The 18,310-nt window shown below is 40.0% G+C and overlaps 3 protein-coding genes across 5 annotated transcripts; 2 read left to right on the top strand and 1 right to left on the bottom strand.

The window, feature by feature from the left end:
• The first annotated feature begins 152 nt into the window (after positions 1-152).
• On the top strand, positions 153-12,423 carry rpf1 (ribosome production factor 1 homolog). The gene is made up of 9 exons (XM_084675619.1): positions 153-446; positions 570-626; positions 2,451-2,531; positions 2,632-2,727; positions 4,197-4,350; positions 11,201-11,283; positions 11,417-11,598; positions 11,784-11,910; positions 12,090-12,423. The coding sequence occupies exons 1-9, from the start codon at positions 204-206 to the stop codon at positions 12,129-12,131; spliced, it is 1,065 nt and encodes a 354-aa protein (XP_084531745.1). The 5' UTR covers positions 153-203; the 3' UTR covers positions 12,132-12,423.
• On the bottom strand, positions 12,424-13,370 carry LOC146254887 (guanine nucleotide-binding protein G(I)/G(S)/G(O) subunit gamma-5-like). 2 transcript variants are annotated; one of them, XM_084675620.1, is made up of 3 exons: positions 13,125-13,370; positions 12,719-12,863; positions 12,424-12,643 (listed from the first exon to the last, which is right to left on the bottom strand). In XM_084675620.1, the coding sequence occupies exons 1-2, from the start codon at positions 13,212-13,214 to the stop codon at positions 12,738-12,740; spliced, it is 216 nt and encodes a 71-aa protein (XP_084531746.1). In that variant the 5' UTR covers positions 13,215-13,370; the 3' UTR covers positions 12,424-12,643; positions 12,719-12,737. The 2 variants fall into 2 exon arrangements, with proteins under 2 accessions (XP_084531746.1, XP_084531747.1); XM_084675621.1 differs by having other exon boundaries at positions 12,424-12,617.
• A 150-nt stretch (positions 13,371-13,520) lies between these two features.
• Positions 13,521-17,958, top strand: spata1 (spermatogenesis associated 1). Of its 2 annotated transcripts, none has more exons than XM_084675618.1 (12): positions 13,521-13,802; positions 14,058-14,164; positions 14,369-14,486; positions 14,654-14,707; positions 14,838-15,219; positions 15,351-15,501; positions 15,606-15,666; positions 16,068-16,098; positions 16,247-16,372; positions 16,599-16,774; positions 16,990-17,088; positions 17,335-17,958. In XM_084675618.1, exons 1-12 carry the CDS (start codon positions 13,695-13,697, stop codon positions 17,422-17,424), a joined length of 1,503 nt encoding a protein of 500 aa, XP_084531744.1. In that variant the 5' UTR covers positions 13,521-13,694; the 3' UTR covers positions 17,425-17,958. The 2 variants fall into 2 exon arrangements, with proteins under 2 accessions (XP_084531744.1, XP_084531743.1); XM_084675617.1 differs by having other exon boundaries at positions 15,984-16,098.
• The last annotated feature ends 352 nt before the right edge of the window (positions 17,959-18,310 follow it).

Here is an 18,310-nt window from a genome sequence, read left to right as displayed (position 1 = left end):
AGAATGTATCTTGATTCAATGCAACAACAACAACACATTCTAAAAACAAATCAATTCGTGTTTTTACAAATACATTTTTATTCCCCGCCACTAGGTGACGAAAGGGAAAATAGTACATTTCGTTTTCAGATACAACATCCTGTGACACCGGAAGTAATGATACAGTAGACGGTACACGTGAGTTGCGGAACACAGTTGACAGGATGGACATCGTAGAAGATTCTAAAAAGCAGGATAAAACGAAGAAAAATAAATTTAAGAAGCAAAGTAAAATGATCTCGATTCCACAGGAGAATGATGACGATAACTGTGTTGCGAAAACCGAAGCAGAAAATGCTAATACTCCACAAGAAGCATATTTTCCACCCACCTTCAGTGTGTCTGAAATAAAAAATAAACAAAGAAGACACCTTATGTTCATGAAACTCAAGCAAGAGAAACGAAAGGTAATGCAAATGAAAACTGGTATGACTAATGTGCCGACCTAAAATGTCTTACCCAGTCTTGTTACTGCAGCTAGACAATATTAACGTACAACACTTAAATGTGTGTGTGTATTCTCTTTGCAGCAAAAGATGGTATTAAAGAAAAAGAAGAAAAAAGAAAGGGATGCCCTCGGAGATAAGGTAAAGTTACATGTTTGTAAAGGACATGGTAGTTCCCAGGATGCTAGAATTTCCTAATAAAGAATTGATTGATCAATTAATGTTGTGTATGTAATGTTAAACCTGTCACAGACACATACGGGACTTTCAGAACAGTTGATAGTATTGATTGACCTTAATACATTGAATTTGTATTTATATAAAACAATTCAACAGAAAGAAGACAATTCTGACTTTATAATAAAGGTGATCATTTAAGAATATGAATGGATTCCTACAATTCTTTGCAAAATTATTAATTTTAATTTGGTTTGTAAATCCATAAATCTTTGCTCCTAGTGTTTGAAAACATTTTAAGTAAGTCCTGATGTTTAGGTGACCTTTCAGGGTGCCGTTTCGTCATCCCCTGGAGGGTTTGTATATGATAATTGCCCATGTTCAGGTAACATTTTTAGAGTTTCAGGAAGATCCAAAATGTATATTAATTAACAATTTATGAGGTTGACCAAGTCAGAAATGTGAGTGTTCACTCGGACCTTTTCAACTTTCTACTTAAAGCAGCGATTGATTGCAAAATCGATTTTACCTTGTCATAGTTGAAAAATGACATTTTGGTGTGTGAAATAGACATACAGTGAACCTCAAAGTCCATTGAAACCTCTTTCCTATCAACATTTCACTTCTCACTACTATTTTGAAACTGCAACTTGCAAACTCGAGCTTTTGAAACATTGCAACTCGTGACGTCACAAGTTGCAGCATCAACTTTGTCACGCCCCAAAATTTACATTTACCCGCCCTCTGGTTTTCTGGTCCAGGAACATAAACTGGGGTCTCTGACAGTAGATCTCCGACACTTTTTTGGCTAGCTGCGCGCTGCTCTGTACTTCCACAGGAATTACAAATAAGAACTCCGACAGTTTTGAAAACCTCGGACAATGTAAAGCATAATTTGCTATGAAGCTGTTGCTGAAAAGAGATGCCGTTCCGACCTTATGTTTATTACAACCGCAAGCTGTCGTATTATGTTGTCGCTAATAGATATGAGCAATGCTAACGTATCCTGCCTGTATCTAGCATTGGTAAAATGTGTGATGATTTAGTTTATTGGCAATGGGGCTAACGTTATTTCATGTTCCTGACTGTTTCATTCAAATAAATAACCAGTGTTGTCATGTCAATCTACAATTCAAGATGCATGTTTGTCCAGATCTATTTTTCAGCAAGATAGCTAAAGCTAACTGAAGCTGAGTTGAATCATTATAGTTTGTTTGCTAAGCTGTAGTGCTAACGTTACCCACCTAAGTCGATCCTGTTGTTTTCTTCGACAACAGAAGTAGAAACAACTAATGATTTCAAATAATATCTAGTCAATCTGTTGAAAACAGTGTTGTGTAGACACAAAATATATATTTGTATGTTTTTAATTCAAGTTGCCACCTTCTTGTTTCAATGAGTGCTGTTGGCCATGTTGTGTCTTGCTCCGCAGCTTCACTTGTTGTAAACCAACCAATCAGCGCGCAGCTCATCTATATATTCATGAGCATACCATAAAAGGAGAAAACCTAGTGTTTTTTCCCGGGACAAATTCAATGGAAGTATCAGGGGGCATAGAACTGCACCTGGGCCATTTTCAGCCCAACCAATGTTACATACCCTATTCGGACACCTTAAGGAACAGTGTGAAATACCCCCCAAAAAACTGTTAAGCTTTAAAGTACCTATTGATCTATCTAATGTGTACTGATTGGACAACTGTTCAATACATAGGCTGTAAAATCCATAGTTGTTGTAAAACATCAGAGTAACAGTGCAACTGGGAAATATGTATGTCTTACATTGCAGGCTCCACCAAAAGAAGTCCCCAAGACAATAGAAAACCAGAGAGTATATGACGAAACAACAGTCGACCCAGAGGATGAAGAGGTAACATGCCTCTATGGAAAGTGTTGTTTCCATATCATCTTAAGCTTTCAGTGTTGATGTGATGTTGCTGCATTTTACTTATAAAACTTATATTTTGCAGGTGGCCTTCGACGAAGGAACGGATGAATTCTCTGCCTACTTTAACCGTCTGACCAACCCAAAAGTCCTAATCACCACTTCTGACAGACCTAGAGGGGTGAGTGGACAACTGCACCTGTTGGTTGCTACTTTTGTGTTGGTCAAGATGGGACAAACGGAGTACAGATTATGTTACATGTGAAATATTTACACTCCGAATAGACATTGGTCCTCATGGATTAGGTTTGTGTTTGTTTATATAACCTTATAATCAGTGTTGGGTAAGTTAATTCAAAAAAGTAATTAATTACTAATTACTTAATCAATAGTGTATTTAAAATACTTTTGTAATTACTGTCTGAAAAGAAATTCAATTACTCAATAAGTAATGTATCGAATTACTTACAATCTCTATAAACCTTGACTGGATAGACAACAGAAAGGAAAGTCTTTCAAGAAGAAGAAGTCAAACTTGGAAGAGTTTAGCTTTTTAAAACATAGCCTACTAATACTTAACATCTTAGTAACACATGTAACCTGCTTTCATCTTCAATTACCAAACAATATGTGCACAACACAAAAGCTTAACTAAGTTAAAAATGACCACACAGGATTCTACAGTACGCAGCGGTAGCATCTCTTCCTGCAATCTAGTTTGCAATAAAGCTCACCTTCAGACACTTTCTGCACTGGCGATGTAAAATCAAGTTGCCTGCTTAACAGGTTTTGCTGAGGTGTTATCGATGCCAAAGTAAATTCCTTGTCTGTGTCAACTTTCATGGCGATCAAAACCCTTTCTGATGAACATGGATTACTCAAATGTTGGTCGATGTTGCCTTGGGAGGTGCTTCAGTAGGTTACTTATGCTAGCCGCAGCCGCATATCGTTTTTTCTCCCCAGGACATAACTTGCACTTTACATTACTGTTTTTGTCAAGCTGTGACAAAAAGGTAAAGTACTTCGAATATTTTCATTTGGTAAAACAGCTCGAAATACTTGCTTCAGCCGAGTCCAAAATCTTCCACTTCAAACTGCTATTTTTTTTAGGTTAGATTATAGATTATGACTACTTATTTTATTTTTTATTCCCCTTATTATTGTTTTTATGCAGCAAAAACTCACGTCTCCCGTGCAACTGCACTACAGCTAACGATTTTAAAGAGGCAGCGTTCACTTTTACCCTAAAACGATACATTTAGATTTTAATTCCATATTGATTTACAGAACTGTTTGACTAATTTACAGTATGTAAAGCAAGTACATTACAAGTAACTGTAATTAAATTACTTAAAAATGAACAGTAATCCCTTACTTTACCTTTTCAGTGGATAAGTAATTTAATTACAATAACGCGTTACTTAGTAACACGTTATACCCAACACTGCTTATAATGTATATGGTCGACAAATTGACTTGAGTTGTGTGTTATTTTAATTCAGGAAGATTTATATTTTTTCATGTTAATAACATTTATAGTTATTACTGGTACACTGATTACTTTTTACACTTCTTGTGTCCTCTTGTCTTTGAGATTACAGTGAAAGTTAAAGACCAGTGACTGATTTGTTTTTTTTCTTTGTCACGCAGAGAACAGTGAGGTTCTGTGGGCAGCTGGCCACAGTTATCCCAGATGCACATGTGTACTACAGAAGAGGTTTGGCTCTTAAGAAAGTAATTCCCCAATGCATAGCCAGGGGCTTCACATACCTCATGGTTATCAACGAAGATCGTAAAGTGCCCAGTATCTTTTGGTAGAAAAATAATTTGAGTGTTTTTCAATTTGAGAAATGTCTAGTTCAATTCGCAACAAGAATTTAGCAACATGTAAGGTGTAGTTGGCCAATTTGAGATCCTCAAACTCTGAGAGCCTGAATAGGTCAGATGTGCTTGCTGCCGAAAGATCTGCGTTTTGTATATTTATTTGGTTCTGAAACGAACAAGGTTGTGCATCCAAGACAGCTGTCAGCAAAATAACCCCCCTCTCCTTACTCAAACACCAAGGTGAACAAGTTAAATACTTTCTCCGTCCCCCAGCAGGTGCCCTAATTACCTTAAGGAACCTGGCTCTTACATTTCGGCCCTTAATTATTACAGTTGATACTCAGCAATAATTACATATACATGACACACACAGAGGAATACATAAAACAAGTAATCGAAAGTCCATCATACAAAAGTAATCCAATCTTCGGTTTTTCGGTTCCCCCAAAGGCCCATAAAAGTACAAAAATCGTCAATTTGTCCAGACAATGAAGTCAAAGTCACGTCATCCATGTAATGCGATCAGGGTTCGGCTGAGTCCTGCAGAAGACAGATCTTAGTCACAGGCCTGCATATACAGCTGGTGTAGGTCTTGATCCAGACTTGTCTCACGAGTCCTCTGCTGTCTGGAGCTCCTTCGGTTATCCTGCCAGTGATGCAGGAATTGCGGGGCGCAGAATCATCCACTATCAATACGATGTCTCCAGGAATTAAATGACGCTTGATCTTCGTCCATTTCTGTCTTGAACTGGTGCTTCCTTGAGTTCATTAAGTGTTACAGCAGAAATTATGTTGCTGGTAACTGCAGACTGTTACACATCAAGTCCATCACAACATTCCCCGCCAAGGGGTCCATTCACCGTCCAACCAAGCATTGTCTTGATATGGCCCTTCTTTCACACTCGGGATGACTTGTTGATGAGTGGTTCCAAAGCTTTGGGCACATTCATGCCTATCAGAAGCTCCACATCTGTATCTGTCTTAGGTAAGTAGACATGCTGCAAGTGAGGCCATTTGCGCAGAACTTCCTGTTATGGGACCTTACACCTAGTCACAGGTATCCTATGTTGTGTGAATATATCTGGCATTTTACAGTACCAGCCACTGTTCAATCCAGCCACTTCCAAGTCTGACACGATACAACTGTCCACATTTCTCTCTTGGCCCATGGTACGCAAAAGAATCTTTGTTTTCATCCCAGAGAGATTCAGTCTATCCATCAAACCCATTGTGCAAAAGGATGCTGAACTGCCCTGGTCCAAAAAGGTATAGGTCTCCACCGTCCTTTGACTTTTCTTTGATTTAACCTTTACTGGTACAATGGTGAGCTTAGTCTTGTTTACCGGCCCGAGTAAGACCACTGGTTTGGACTCCAACCAAAGAGCTGCCCACTGCACTCTTTGAGTTGCTCTTGCCTTCCTCTGCATCTGCTCCCTTGTCCTTGTGGTGGATGTGAAGCACACTAGGGTGCCTTGAGCCTCACGTTTTGCAAGAGAGACATTTCCTGCACTCCTTACTGATGTGACCAGTACACAAACAGCCAAAACACACTCCATTCCTTTTCAGGAAATCAATCTTCTCACTCTGAGCCCTTTTCTCCAGCAGAGTACAGAACTCCAGCATATGTTCACCATTGCAGTACAGGCACGTCCTTTCAGGTACATTTCCATCTTCAATTTTGTGTTCTGTGAATGTCTTTCCGACTGTAGTAGCAGCAGTGGCAAAGCTACCTCCTTTAGCCCTTAAGTGAGGTGATTTTGTCCTGCTGCCTTCTTTATTTACCACCAGCATTGGGGCATCCTGCAGGATCTGTCATGATTTTCACTTGACGCTCCATTAAGGTCACAATATCAACAAACATAGGTCTCCGGTGATGCCTTTCCTGGATGTCATATGACGCTGTCTGCCATTGGTCTCAGTTTGTACGGTAATCTTTTAATCACAGTGATCATATTGGTAGGTGTATTCAATTCACATAGACTATGAACCTCCTCCATGACATTACAACATCCACGCAAAAACAGACTGTATGCATGTAAAGCCTTTCAATCTTCTGGCCTAATTATTGGCCATGAAGAGACTGTATCCAAATAGGCAGATTCAATCATATGCTCGTTTACAAAGTGTTCATGCAGTAAAGTCCTTGCTTTTGCAAAGCCTGAGCCGTCAGTCATGTGTTGACAGCTCCTGATAAGTTGTTGTGGTTGCCCCCTGGTGTACTGTTCCAGAAAATGAAGCATTGTCGATCCTTTCCTCAGTGACTTGTTCAAAGGACCTCATGAAAGCATGGTACTGTAGAGGATCACCATCAAAAACTTGAATATCTCTCCTAGGCAGTGATGCAAGACATTGCTGACGCACCAGCATGGATGTTATCTCATTCTGTTTTTCCATTATAGACAACATGTGTCTCGGGTCACTGTTAATGTCCATGAAAGAAGGTGTATAGACATCTCTACGATGAAACACTAGTATTTGGAACTGTGCTCTGTTTCATAAGCCCCAAGGGCCTCTGCTGGAGATGAATGGTATCGTCTGCCCTTTTCTGTTTTGGCCATCCAAAGTGTAATTCAGAATTTCCCACTGCCAATTTTCCCTTCTCATCCCTTCCAAGTTTATGTGGAATGAAGATATCTGAATCAATGTTAAGAGCTTCAACTGCCTTGTCATATTCCTGTTACAGTTGCCTTTTCATGGTTTTCTTGAAATATGACTCCATGCCATTAGATCGGTGAGAAGTTCCACAGGTCCTTAGAAAATTCACTTTGGCCACTGATGCTTTATCGGTGTCAAGCTGAAGTTGTTCCTTTCGTTGTCTTAAGTCCTCTTCCTGCTTCTCAAGAGAATGTTTTTCTTTCTTTCAGTAAACTGTGACGGGCAAGCAGTGCAGCCATTTCAGCCTCCGGTCTGCAGATGAAGTAGTGGAAACAGATGAACCTTGTTTTCTGCTACTTAGGTTTGATATACTGTCACGTGGCAATATGTCATCCAAGTCGTCCTCATGTTGAGATGATGGCTTTGGCCACTGTCCCATTTTTCCATCCTCATGAACTCCACTTTTTTCCTCAAGCAGAACTTCCTGTGGCTCAAAGTAATGGGTCAGCTCTGAACGAGGCCTGATGGTTTTTCTGAAATCTAAAATTTGACATCCTCAACAAATCCTTGATTGTATCCAGTGATGCCTGTGAACCATACATTTTGGTTTTCTTGTTCATCAGATGGGATTAAACTAGGGCTGTGAAAAATAACACGTTATGATTAAATGACAGGATTAATTCCTTATTTTTGTTTAATGCATTTAACGTAATATAACCAAAATTCCACCCAATCTGCAACTTCTGGATGAGAAGTTCGTTTTCCAAAAAAACAAAGATGGAACATCCAATAAAACCAAAGTGATATGCACACTGCGGCCAGGGCTCCATACTGCAACCAAATGGTCTCATTTTGCGACCAGTTTTTGAGACAGTGCAAGCATTTTTTTACAAGCACTCGCGCATGTGCGATCTACAATATTCATTTATACAATTAATTCATTTATGTATTATTATGCAAAATATTGAATGAAAAAACTAAGGATGTCCCTTTCTTCATGAACTACCAGCATCAAATGATAAACAATATATTTAAGAAAATATGGAAAAAAATATTAGGAGTGCTTGAGCAATCCTAAAAAGGATCTAAAATTGCCACTGAATTGTACCCTCTCCAGTTACATTAATAAATGCATTGCAGGTCAATATAAGGTGTGCCCCTTAATTTTCTGCTTGCGCTCCTAAAATTTTCAGTCAGGGGATACTGTGCTCCTAGTAAAAAAAGTTAGTCTGGAGCCCTGCTCTGCTAGCCTGGCTGCCAGCCCAACTTCTCCCCGCCCACAAAATAATTTGGTTGGGAAGTTGGGTCTGGAGGGTCTCGTATTGGGAACAACTACATAAAACCAGGATCTGGGCGGACCAATGAAATTGCCAGGGCGGGCTTTATACGATGATGGAAAGATGATCAACAGTAACGTAATCAACAACGTCACGAAAGAGCCCTTGGGTTGAATTAGTTTTCATCAAACAACATATTACGTTGCTCTGATTGGTTTTAGGTCTATCCAATTGAGCGAAGAGGCATTTGTTTTTCGGGTTCGGTTGAAACACGCTCCCTAGTCACAGCCCAACGGAGAGTTCAGACTCATATTCTGACTAGAATTATGAGTATGACAACGTCAGGCTACTGCTCTGCGGGAAGACGTTATCGCTCTGGATAAGAGCGTCTGCTAAATGACTGAATGCTAAATGACTGAATGTTATCGTTTCACCGAAGCAATACCAGCCTAAAGTAACCTATACCACCTCAACGCGAAGCATGTGTTAGTCGTCGAGGGGAGTTCAAGTAGAATGCGCCAAACCACCCTCACTGAACAGCGTAGGGCCCTCACTAAGTCTGCCTGTGACAAGGTGACTAGCAGAGTTGCCAAATGTATTGCAAAAAGCTGTAGACTGATTGATATTGTTGAGGACGAGGGGTTCACCAAAGTTTTGCGAGTGGCAACAGGTGACTCGAACATCAAGGTACCGCAAAATCAAAGACGCACACTAATGACAAATTGGAAAATCGGTAATATGTAATTAATCATGATTAATCCACAGAAACCTGTGATTAATTTGATTACAAATTGTAATCATTTCACAGCCCTAGATTAAACACATCAGAGATTCATGCAAGGCAGTGACATTTTCTGACAATTGCAACAGAACGTCCAACTGTGCTTTAACTTGTGAAGCATTTTATTCATCCTTCATGAGCTCTGAGAGATTGTATCTGTTTCTTTACCTTGCTTAATTCCTTTTTACGCTGGTTCTGAATTGACTCAATCCTGTTTGCCACAGCCTTTTCAGTCAACGTGAGTTCTTTTTTCATTTTAGATGAAGTTGAACTAGCCCTGGAACTACTCATCTTGTGCATGCAGACGGATGCAAATCACATACAGTGCCCTCCAAAAGTATTGGAACAGTGAGGCCAATTCCTTGATTTTTGCTGTAGACTGAAAACATTTGGGCTTGACATCAAACAATGAATGTGAGACCAGAGATCAACGTTTCAGCTTTTATTTCCAGGTATTTACATCAGGATCTGATGCACAAATTAGAAAATATCACCTTTTTGTTCAAACCCACCCATTTGTCACGTGAGCAAAAGTATTGGAACATGTGACTGACAGGTGTGTTTTGTTGCCCAGGGGTGTCCTATTACATACATTATTCATCAATAAATACCACTGAATGTCTACGCTCAGGTTCAGATTGGGTAAGATAGGTTTTGTCTATGCAGACTGTATTCAGAGGTGAAAACAACATGAAAACCAGAGAGCTGTCTTTGGGTGAAAAACAAGCAATTGTGAGTCTGAGAGAAGATGGAAAATCAATCGGAGCCATCGCAGAAACATTGGCCATAGCCAGTACAACCATTTGGAATGTCCTGAAGAAGAAGAAAACTACTGGTGTACTAAATAACAGACGTCGAACAGGTAGACCAAGGAAAACATCAGCAGTTGATGACAGAAACATTGTGAGAGCTGTAAAGAAAGACCCTAAAACAACTGTTAGTGAGATCAGCAACAACCTCCAGAGGGCAGGAGGGAAGGTATCACTATCTAATGTTCGCAGAAGACTTCATGAACAAAAGTACAAGGGCTACACCAGAAGATGCAAACCACTCATTAGCAAGAAGAATAGGAAGGCCAGGCTAGAATTTGGCTGCAGTGAAAGCCTGGGAAAGCATCACAAAGGAAAAATGCAAAAGTTTGGTGACGTCAATGGGTCACAGACTTGCTGCAGTTATTGAAAGCAAAGGATTTGCAACTAAATATGTTAAGTTTATCTGTTCCAATACTTTTGCTCACATGACAAATGGGTGGATTCAAACAAAAGGTGATATTTTCTTAGTTGTGCATCAGATCTTGATGTAAATACCTGGAAATAAAAGCTGAAACATTGATCTCTGGTCTCACGTTCATTATTTGATGTCAAGCCCAAATGTTTTCAGTCTACAGCAAAAATAAAGGAATTGGCCTTACTGTTCCAATACTTTTTTAGGGCACTGTATCAATGCAACGTAAAACCCAACAACAGACAGCCGCTGCAATCATGCAGGCACAATAACCAGCGCGCTGAAACAACCCACACAAATCAGCCGACTGTCCACTCCAAAACGCTGCAGACACAATCCCACACAGCGCAATTCACCCGCTCCACACAATGCCAAAACAAAAACCTCAACAAGTGGCGATAACCCGTTCAGACTGCATACCAAGCAAGCCGTAGCACAGTACGCCTACAACACAGGTTACATACCACTTTTTTGGGTGGGTTTTTCCCGGGCGGCTGCCGTTCTACACTCCGTCTTCGTTTGTCTTGAGAGATTTTGCTGACAAATGTAGGCGGCCAATTTGAGATCCTCAAACTCTGCCGCCGAGAGGCTGAATAGGAGAAACCAAGGTCCCGGACGCGTTTGCTGACGAAAGATCATAGATCCAAGAGTGCGTTTTGTATATATATTTGGTTCTGAAACAAACAAGGTTGTGCATCCAAGACAGCAGTCAGCAAAATAAGACTTCCCCACCCCCACTCTCCTTACTCAAACACCCAGGTGAACAAGTTAAATACCATAACTTCCTCCGCCCCCCACCAGGTGCCCTAATTACCTTAAGCAACCTTACACAAAGGATGTTACTTTTGAGGCTATCATTTGTACAGTGGTTTACACCCTCATACAAAATGCTTTTGCTCTGTCATGCTAAAATGCTTGACCACAGACAAGTGTCCTTCACCATAACATTTAAGATGGTATGGTGCTCTGTCACCTTCCTGATGGACCTACAGCACACTTTAAGGTCAGCAGTGTCCGACTGCGGAAGGAGATGAAGGTAAGTCATTTCAAACAGAACACGTTTATCATGTCCTTCATCTGTGTGAATGAGTATAGCCTGTTATGTGTGTGTCGATCCCAAATTCCTGCATGATAAGTTTCCACTAGTACACAGTGCCCTGATCTTTTAGAGACGGGGGAAGGACCCGACAGAGCACACCCCAGAAGTGATCCTGAACAACTTCACCACTCGGCTGGGCCACAGCATCGGACGCTTGTTCGCTGCCCTCTTCCCTCATGACCCCCAGTTTGTAGGGCGGCAGGTGGCCACCTTTCACAACCAGAGAGATTTCATTTTTTTCAGATTTCACAGGTGAACATTCAGTTTAATCTAAAACTACGGATTGGGGAAACACAAAATCTGTAATACATTTCACAATTGTAAATTCCTGCCAACCTGTCATCATTGTATCTCAATGTTGCAATTATCATGAAAATATTTTCCAGTTTTTAGTTTTCCAGGCATTGTAACATGTCAATAGTCTAATTCTCTTATAGGTACATCTTTAAGAATGAGAAAAGGGTCGGCATTCAAGAACTGGGACCCCGCTTCACTTTGAAACTCCGGTCTTTACAAAAAGGCACCTTTGACTCCAAGTTTGGGGAGTACGAATGGGTTCTCAAGGTGAGTCTCAGTTTTGGTTGTCATTAACGGCAAAGCAATGGTTACGATACAATGACACTGTATAATTAAAATGATCAATTGTATTTGGTCATTCTTTATGGTAAGGAGCGTTTAGCTTTATTGACCACTTTTGTGACTTAGCTGGCCCTCAACTTCATACATTCCTACTTGTTTTTCAGCGACATGAAATGGATGCCTGCAGGAGGAGATTCAACCTTTGAGTTTCTTGATATTTCAACATCTGACATTGCATGTCTATGCACAGTTACAAATCGGTATGTGACTCCAAACTGGTTTAAATTGGACTTAACATTTAGCCACCTATTGCCCGGTTGTAGCTAACAGGTCTTTGTTATTTTGTAGACCGCATTAAATCAAGAAATTAACTGTTCAAACAATTTTCAAAACCTATGCTTACCTGTATCACATGGACAATGTCAAAGCATTTGGCTTTACATGCAACAGTTATGTGGATGATTGTTTTATAATAAATGTATACACAGGATTCAAAAATGCAATTTATTGGTAATTTTATTAGCAATTTATTGTTAAAAAAAACACATAGAAAATGAAATGACAAAGGCACTTCACAAAATGCTTGCAGAATAACTTTGAAAAGCACCTTAAAATCATTGATGGTTAAAAAGTACTGTTAGCTGGTGGTTTCCATTTTATATCCATAGATGTCTCCTTTGCAGTATATTGACCTGTTGCAAAAATCTCAATTTAAAACCTAAAACAGAAGAACATTGTTATTTACCTGGCAACATTATTTGATGAGCTTTATACTAAAAGAAAGGTGACTTACTTGAACTCCTGCCAGTTAGCTACAAGAATGAGCATACTTTCTGTGTCCTGAAAGGGTTTGTGCTTGATGACACCCCGGTAAGTAGAGGGTCATGGTTGGCATTCTGAAGGCAAAACTGTTGCAAATCAGCAGCTGCCTGGGACACCTATGGCAAAAGTAATTTGTACAGTGAGTAATTGTATTATTCATTGTAGCTAGAAAGACATAGCATTTTAGGTCAAGTTGAACAGTCTACACATAATAGCTGACATTAGCTGTGAAATCTAAAGGTTACATACTTTGCGTTTGAGGCGGGTTATATTAACGACATCAGTTTATTGTTAGACTTTGCTATGTGGGCATCGTTCTTTTATCGCCAAATGTTCTCGAACGGTATTTCTCCACGCCCTTGTTGTAGTAAACTTACCTTAACTCTGTCAATACTGGCTTCAAAACGCAACTGTTGAACCACCTTTTTCACGGCCATAGTGTTTGATGAACCCGACATGATGTACATATGCGATCAAGACAAATGCTTGTAATAATAGTCTTCGGTGAAGAACTTCAAGAGTGAGCTACTGTTTCCAACATCCTGTTGGTTGTATCCACACCGAGCAGGAACTATTGCGCCATCTGGTGGATTTTTGGAGACCAGGCGAGGCAAGCCTAATGCGAAAAATGCTGCACTGCCCGGTTTTTGGTTTGTGAAAAAATACATACAACAACTAAGGTGGGTTGGTCAATACAAAAAATGCCATCTTGATTTTTGTAAGATAAGTTACTAATATTTTGTAACAGTAAGTGTCCCGCATCAGCACCAGAGCAACCACAGTTTGTGATCACATAAAAAACGATTCTGGTTTGCTCCGTTTGATTACACAAGATTGTTACTTAGCAGTGTATCCTACACTCCACCCATTCCCAGGACAAGTATCCTCACCAGTCTTCGCAGAGGAGCAACATTTCCTCTGTCCAGATCTCATTATTACGGGGGAATATGGTCTTGAATGGATTACGCCATTCTTGTGATAAAGTTCAATACAATATGGAATACTCATGCGAGTCTGTCAGTTATTCTGCGGAGAGACGACCAACAAGTGGCAAGGTAAAACTTGCACGTGTTCATGCTAACTTCAGACCACTGTTAACGTTATAAATTATATTGTTGTATGTATCAGAATAACAAATACACAAAATGAGATGCCTAGTAAGGGTGTACAAGCTGACACAAGCTACTTTCAGATCTGTACGTGTTTTGACAAATCTCGGTGTTTCGTTGTCAATTACTTTGTTTGTTGCCATGTCATGGTGTTTTGGATTGTGTAAACATGTTTGAGTGACAAACATTTTTGTATGTTAGTTCGTAGAACTCCATGTGCTGTATGTACCTGATAAACAATGGAATTCCAAACTCAATAAAGTGCCCGTTGAGGCCATAGAGAACTTCATATCTGCTGGATTTATCAGGTAAAATATGGTTCTTTGTTAAATGTATGGTTGTAGAAATGTGACAATTACAACAGTGATGGGGGGTCTTAAGTTGTTAGACGTGAATGCTTAGATCGCTGCGTGGGAATTTTTAACACAAGACAGTATATTGATATTCAAATGAAATGCATTGTTAAGAATTTCCCAAACCATGATATCTGTTACTTTACTATATCCATCTAGGTTGTATCCTGATATAAGCCTTACAACTCTCAGAGAAGAGCTTGTTCATCTCTTGGGCCCAGAGAAGAGTATTGAGAAGTTCTCCTTCCTGAAATGTGTGGGTCGGAGTTTGGCATTGGTGCGTATCCAAGCATTGGTTGGGGCAATGTTTGCTTATTGGCTGTAATTCATTTGACAAAACTAAAGTCAACAAAAGCCTACATGAAAGGAGTTGGACTGAAAAAAGCATACACATGTATTCTTTGTTTGTAAAATAACAACAATGTCTTGCTTCTCCTTTTACAGGTCAAAGCCAAACAAGAGAGATATCTAAAAGTTAAATCATTTGCTCCCCCTTATGTATGTCTTTATCTTTACTGTATTCCAAGTCTTTGTGTAATTGTTGGGTATTCTATGATATATTGTAACACACTGTAGTGTTATATTATTTAATGTTAATTAATGTGTTGTAATTACTCTCACCTACTAGGCTCCTCAGCCAGAGCTATTTCTGTTGCCCATGGAGAATGACGGCAGTGTTTGCTCGCAGTCCCTCACCACAGACACTCACAGCTATTTCACAGACCCCCAGACTCCTTCCACAGACCCACCCAAGAAGCACAGCGTTCCTACCAGGACAACAAAAGAGCCTGTTAAATTACCCCAGATACCCCAGAGTTCCCGGCAGCAGCCCCCTCCTCCCCCCAGCCCTGATGAAGAGGAAGAGGAGGAAGACAGTTACAGTTTCACAGACTCAAATGAAGAGGAGCCCCCCTCCTCTTCCCAGAAGCCTGGTTGGCCTGAGAATGAGCCCTCCCTAAGAAAGACTCAGACACAAGGGACATATCTCAAGCCTAAAACAGAGGCTAAAGGTGAAGATTAAGGCCATCCAAAAGTTGGTTTAATGTTTCTATATCTTTACATACAAAAGAAGGGTCAAGTCTGTCAGTCTTTACTTATGTGATGTAAGTAACAGTTCTAAAAATGACATTACAATTCACAGAACCTGCCCCAGTCCAGGTCACTGAGGTTGATGCAAAAGCTGAAATCACCAGCAAAAGGAGGCAGAGAGGTCGGAGAAACCAAGCTAGAGATTCAGGTGTCCCCGAGTCTTTGGAAGGCCGTGATTCTGACTTCTCTCTCACCCAAGAAAGGTAACACAATAGAATAAGGGAGGAAACTTGACAGAAGCTGTAAATGAACATTTCCTAAATTGGATGAATTGCAAGTGGCCAATTTATTTTCTAATCACTTGCAGGTTACGAAAATCAAAAAATATCCAGACACTGAAGTACATGAGGAATCAACCAAAAAGTGTGGTAGGAAATGTTTGCTTGACAAAATCCAGGAAACAGATTTATTGATTTAGACATTCCATGTTGGGTTGTTCAGACAACTCGTTTTATTTGAAGTTCCTTAAATAGGAAGTCCAGTGCAATTGCAAGTTACAGCTTTCTTGTAAATAGTTTTGTTAGCCCCAAATGCCACAGTAAGTGGGTAGGTGTGCTGAAAGGACAAGGGTGTTGTTGTTTTTTTACCACATCTAAAAGGTTTGAAAAGGGTAGCATGTGTCCAAACCAGCTGCTGTGTTACAATATTAAGGTTTCTCTTTGAACATATTCAATGTTTTGGGCAGCTCCTTGAACATTCAACCCTTTTGTCTGCACCTGCTCAATACACCTCTCCGCCCTTGCCACCTACACTGGCTATGGACACTCAGAAAACATCTTCCCATGTCTTTCCAACAAGTAGTAAGCTGGTCTTTCTGATGCATCTGAAACATTTAGAGTTACAAATGTACAATGTTCCAATCCATATTCCATGTTCTTTTTGTCTATCAATGTATGTGTTTTGAATATTTACAAGTGAGAGTAGCAAGTGACATGATTTGCTTTTCAGGGGATGAGCTGATTGAGGAAATCAAGTTGGTGAAAGGTAAAAGAAAGCAGCTTGAATGGACAAGACAAGAGTTGCTTAGAAAAGGAAAAGATTTATTGGCACAGAACAGGCACCGAAGAAATCAAGGTGATGCTGCTTTGAAAACATGTTTTTTAATGTAATGTCTGATACAATCATACATAACACAACATAACCATTGGTGTTTATAGATTCAAAAAAAAGTCAATTTTATTCCACCATCATTCTTATATTTCACATTTTCAAAAAAGTCCCAAACTTGGTACTAGTAGACAAACAGTATGTGTGTTGTGTTGTCTGATTGCCTTTACATTCTGTCTCATTCTGTGTCCAGCGCGTGACAGTTGGAAGAAGAGGTATTTTGAAACCAAAAAAGCCACAGCACCTTTGGAGGAAACTCTGAGTAATATTCGTCAGGAACTGGAGACATTCTACATCAAGCTGCTCCACCAGCTACAGGCAAGAGACTGGAGAGGCAAAGCCAGGCGCCAGGGCCGATCGTCAACCAAAGTGAGTTACACTAACACAGCTTTCTTAATATTTTAGTGTGTGATTGTATACCTGTTGCCTAATTGAGAGGAAAAGTGTGTCAAATGGCAAATATTAAATGACGTGATAAGCCATTAACTTACAGAAGTGGGGGCTCTAGTGATATGAAAATATATGTTAGCTTGAAGGTATCGGTGATTTACACGCAGAAGTAATATCTTATTATTTAATTGTAGAACGAGCTCATCATTCAGATCATGACAGAGAGCCATGAGATTTACAACTTGAAAAGGAAAGTGGATGATGCCAAGATGAGGCTTGTCACAGAGATAAAGGTATAGTAACTAATCATTTTAGAAACACAATCCGTTTGTACTCCACAGAAGTCTACAAGTACTTTGTGTGGCACAATATTAGGTGGTGTTCTTCAGAAACACTTTACAACGCAAAACATCTTATGAAGTGCGTGAGACACATTGACCTGGACCTCATTGTCTTTGAGGGCCATACATTTAGACAGCCATACATTCTAAAGTTCAGTCACATTTATTGATGCCCTTCCCTCTTTGTGATCTTCCTAGTTAAGGAAGCAGGCTGCCACGGAACTATGGGCCCTGAGAGCTGAGCTGGCTCAGAACAAGACCCAGACATCTCTCTCTGGACCCAAATAGGACCAAGCAAACCCAGAGCACCCCAGCCTGACCCCTTTCCTGCACTCCTTAATGGTTTTAGCCTTCCATCCTTCTCAAACAGGTGGATAGCAGCAAGCGAAACAGGCCCAAAGACAACTCACACACCCATTTGCAGTGAACCTTACCCATAGTTGATATACCAGCAGTTGGCTACCACTACTTTTTTGTAGTCTTCCATTTCACATCTTGAAAGCTTTGTGGTGGTGGTTGCCAAGTTTTGTACACATTTATTCTCCAACTCACTTTTTGAGCATTATATTAAAGCATCTCCTTGCATTGATTCCTGGAGAATACTCAAAACATCATTCTATATACTGTATGTATATAATTTATTGATAACAATGGTTTCATGGCAATTCTCTGTGATTATCGAAAACATTTTAGTTTAAACTGAATTATCATATAAAGAAATCTATGTACCATCTTGGTTCAGTCAATTCCCTGCCCTTCTTGAGAATGTTTTACAATTGCAATAATACAACTTGAGTGCAAGTGCGGCTCCAAATTCAAAAAGACACACAACCCTTTCTCCTTTTGTCTGCTTTACCAAGGAATGTATAGACTCAGCAATAAATCGTGGTGGGGTGTAGAAGGATATAAATCGCAGAGCCTCTTCTTAGCATGCCACTATGGCATGCCACATGTAGTCAGTCTGTAGCTGGGCAACAAGGTCCAGAGTGGTCGAAGAGGATGTCATTCCACATGCCGACACCTCTCAGCCCCATGGATCTGACATTCGCTGACTTCATGCAAATGCTGTCAGGGTAATCATACCACATTTGATGAATCTATCCCTTTTCATCCTGTCGATGAAATCATTTGAGTTAATAAGCAATGTAGACAGCAAGGTAGACAACTGTTCATC

This window comes from Hypomesus nipponensis, chromosome 16 (genome assembly GCF_054491055.1).
Source record: "Hypomesus nipponensis isolate SF chromosome 16, ASM5449105v1, whole genome shotgun sequence".
Taxonomy (NCBI): domain Eukaryota; kingdom Metazoa; phylum Chordata; class Actinopteri; order Osmeriformes; family Osmeridae; genus Hypomesus; species Hypomesus nipponensis.
This window is presented reverse-complemented; position numbering and strand designations above follow the sequence as displayed.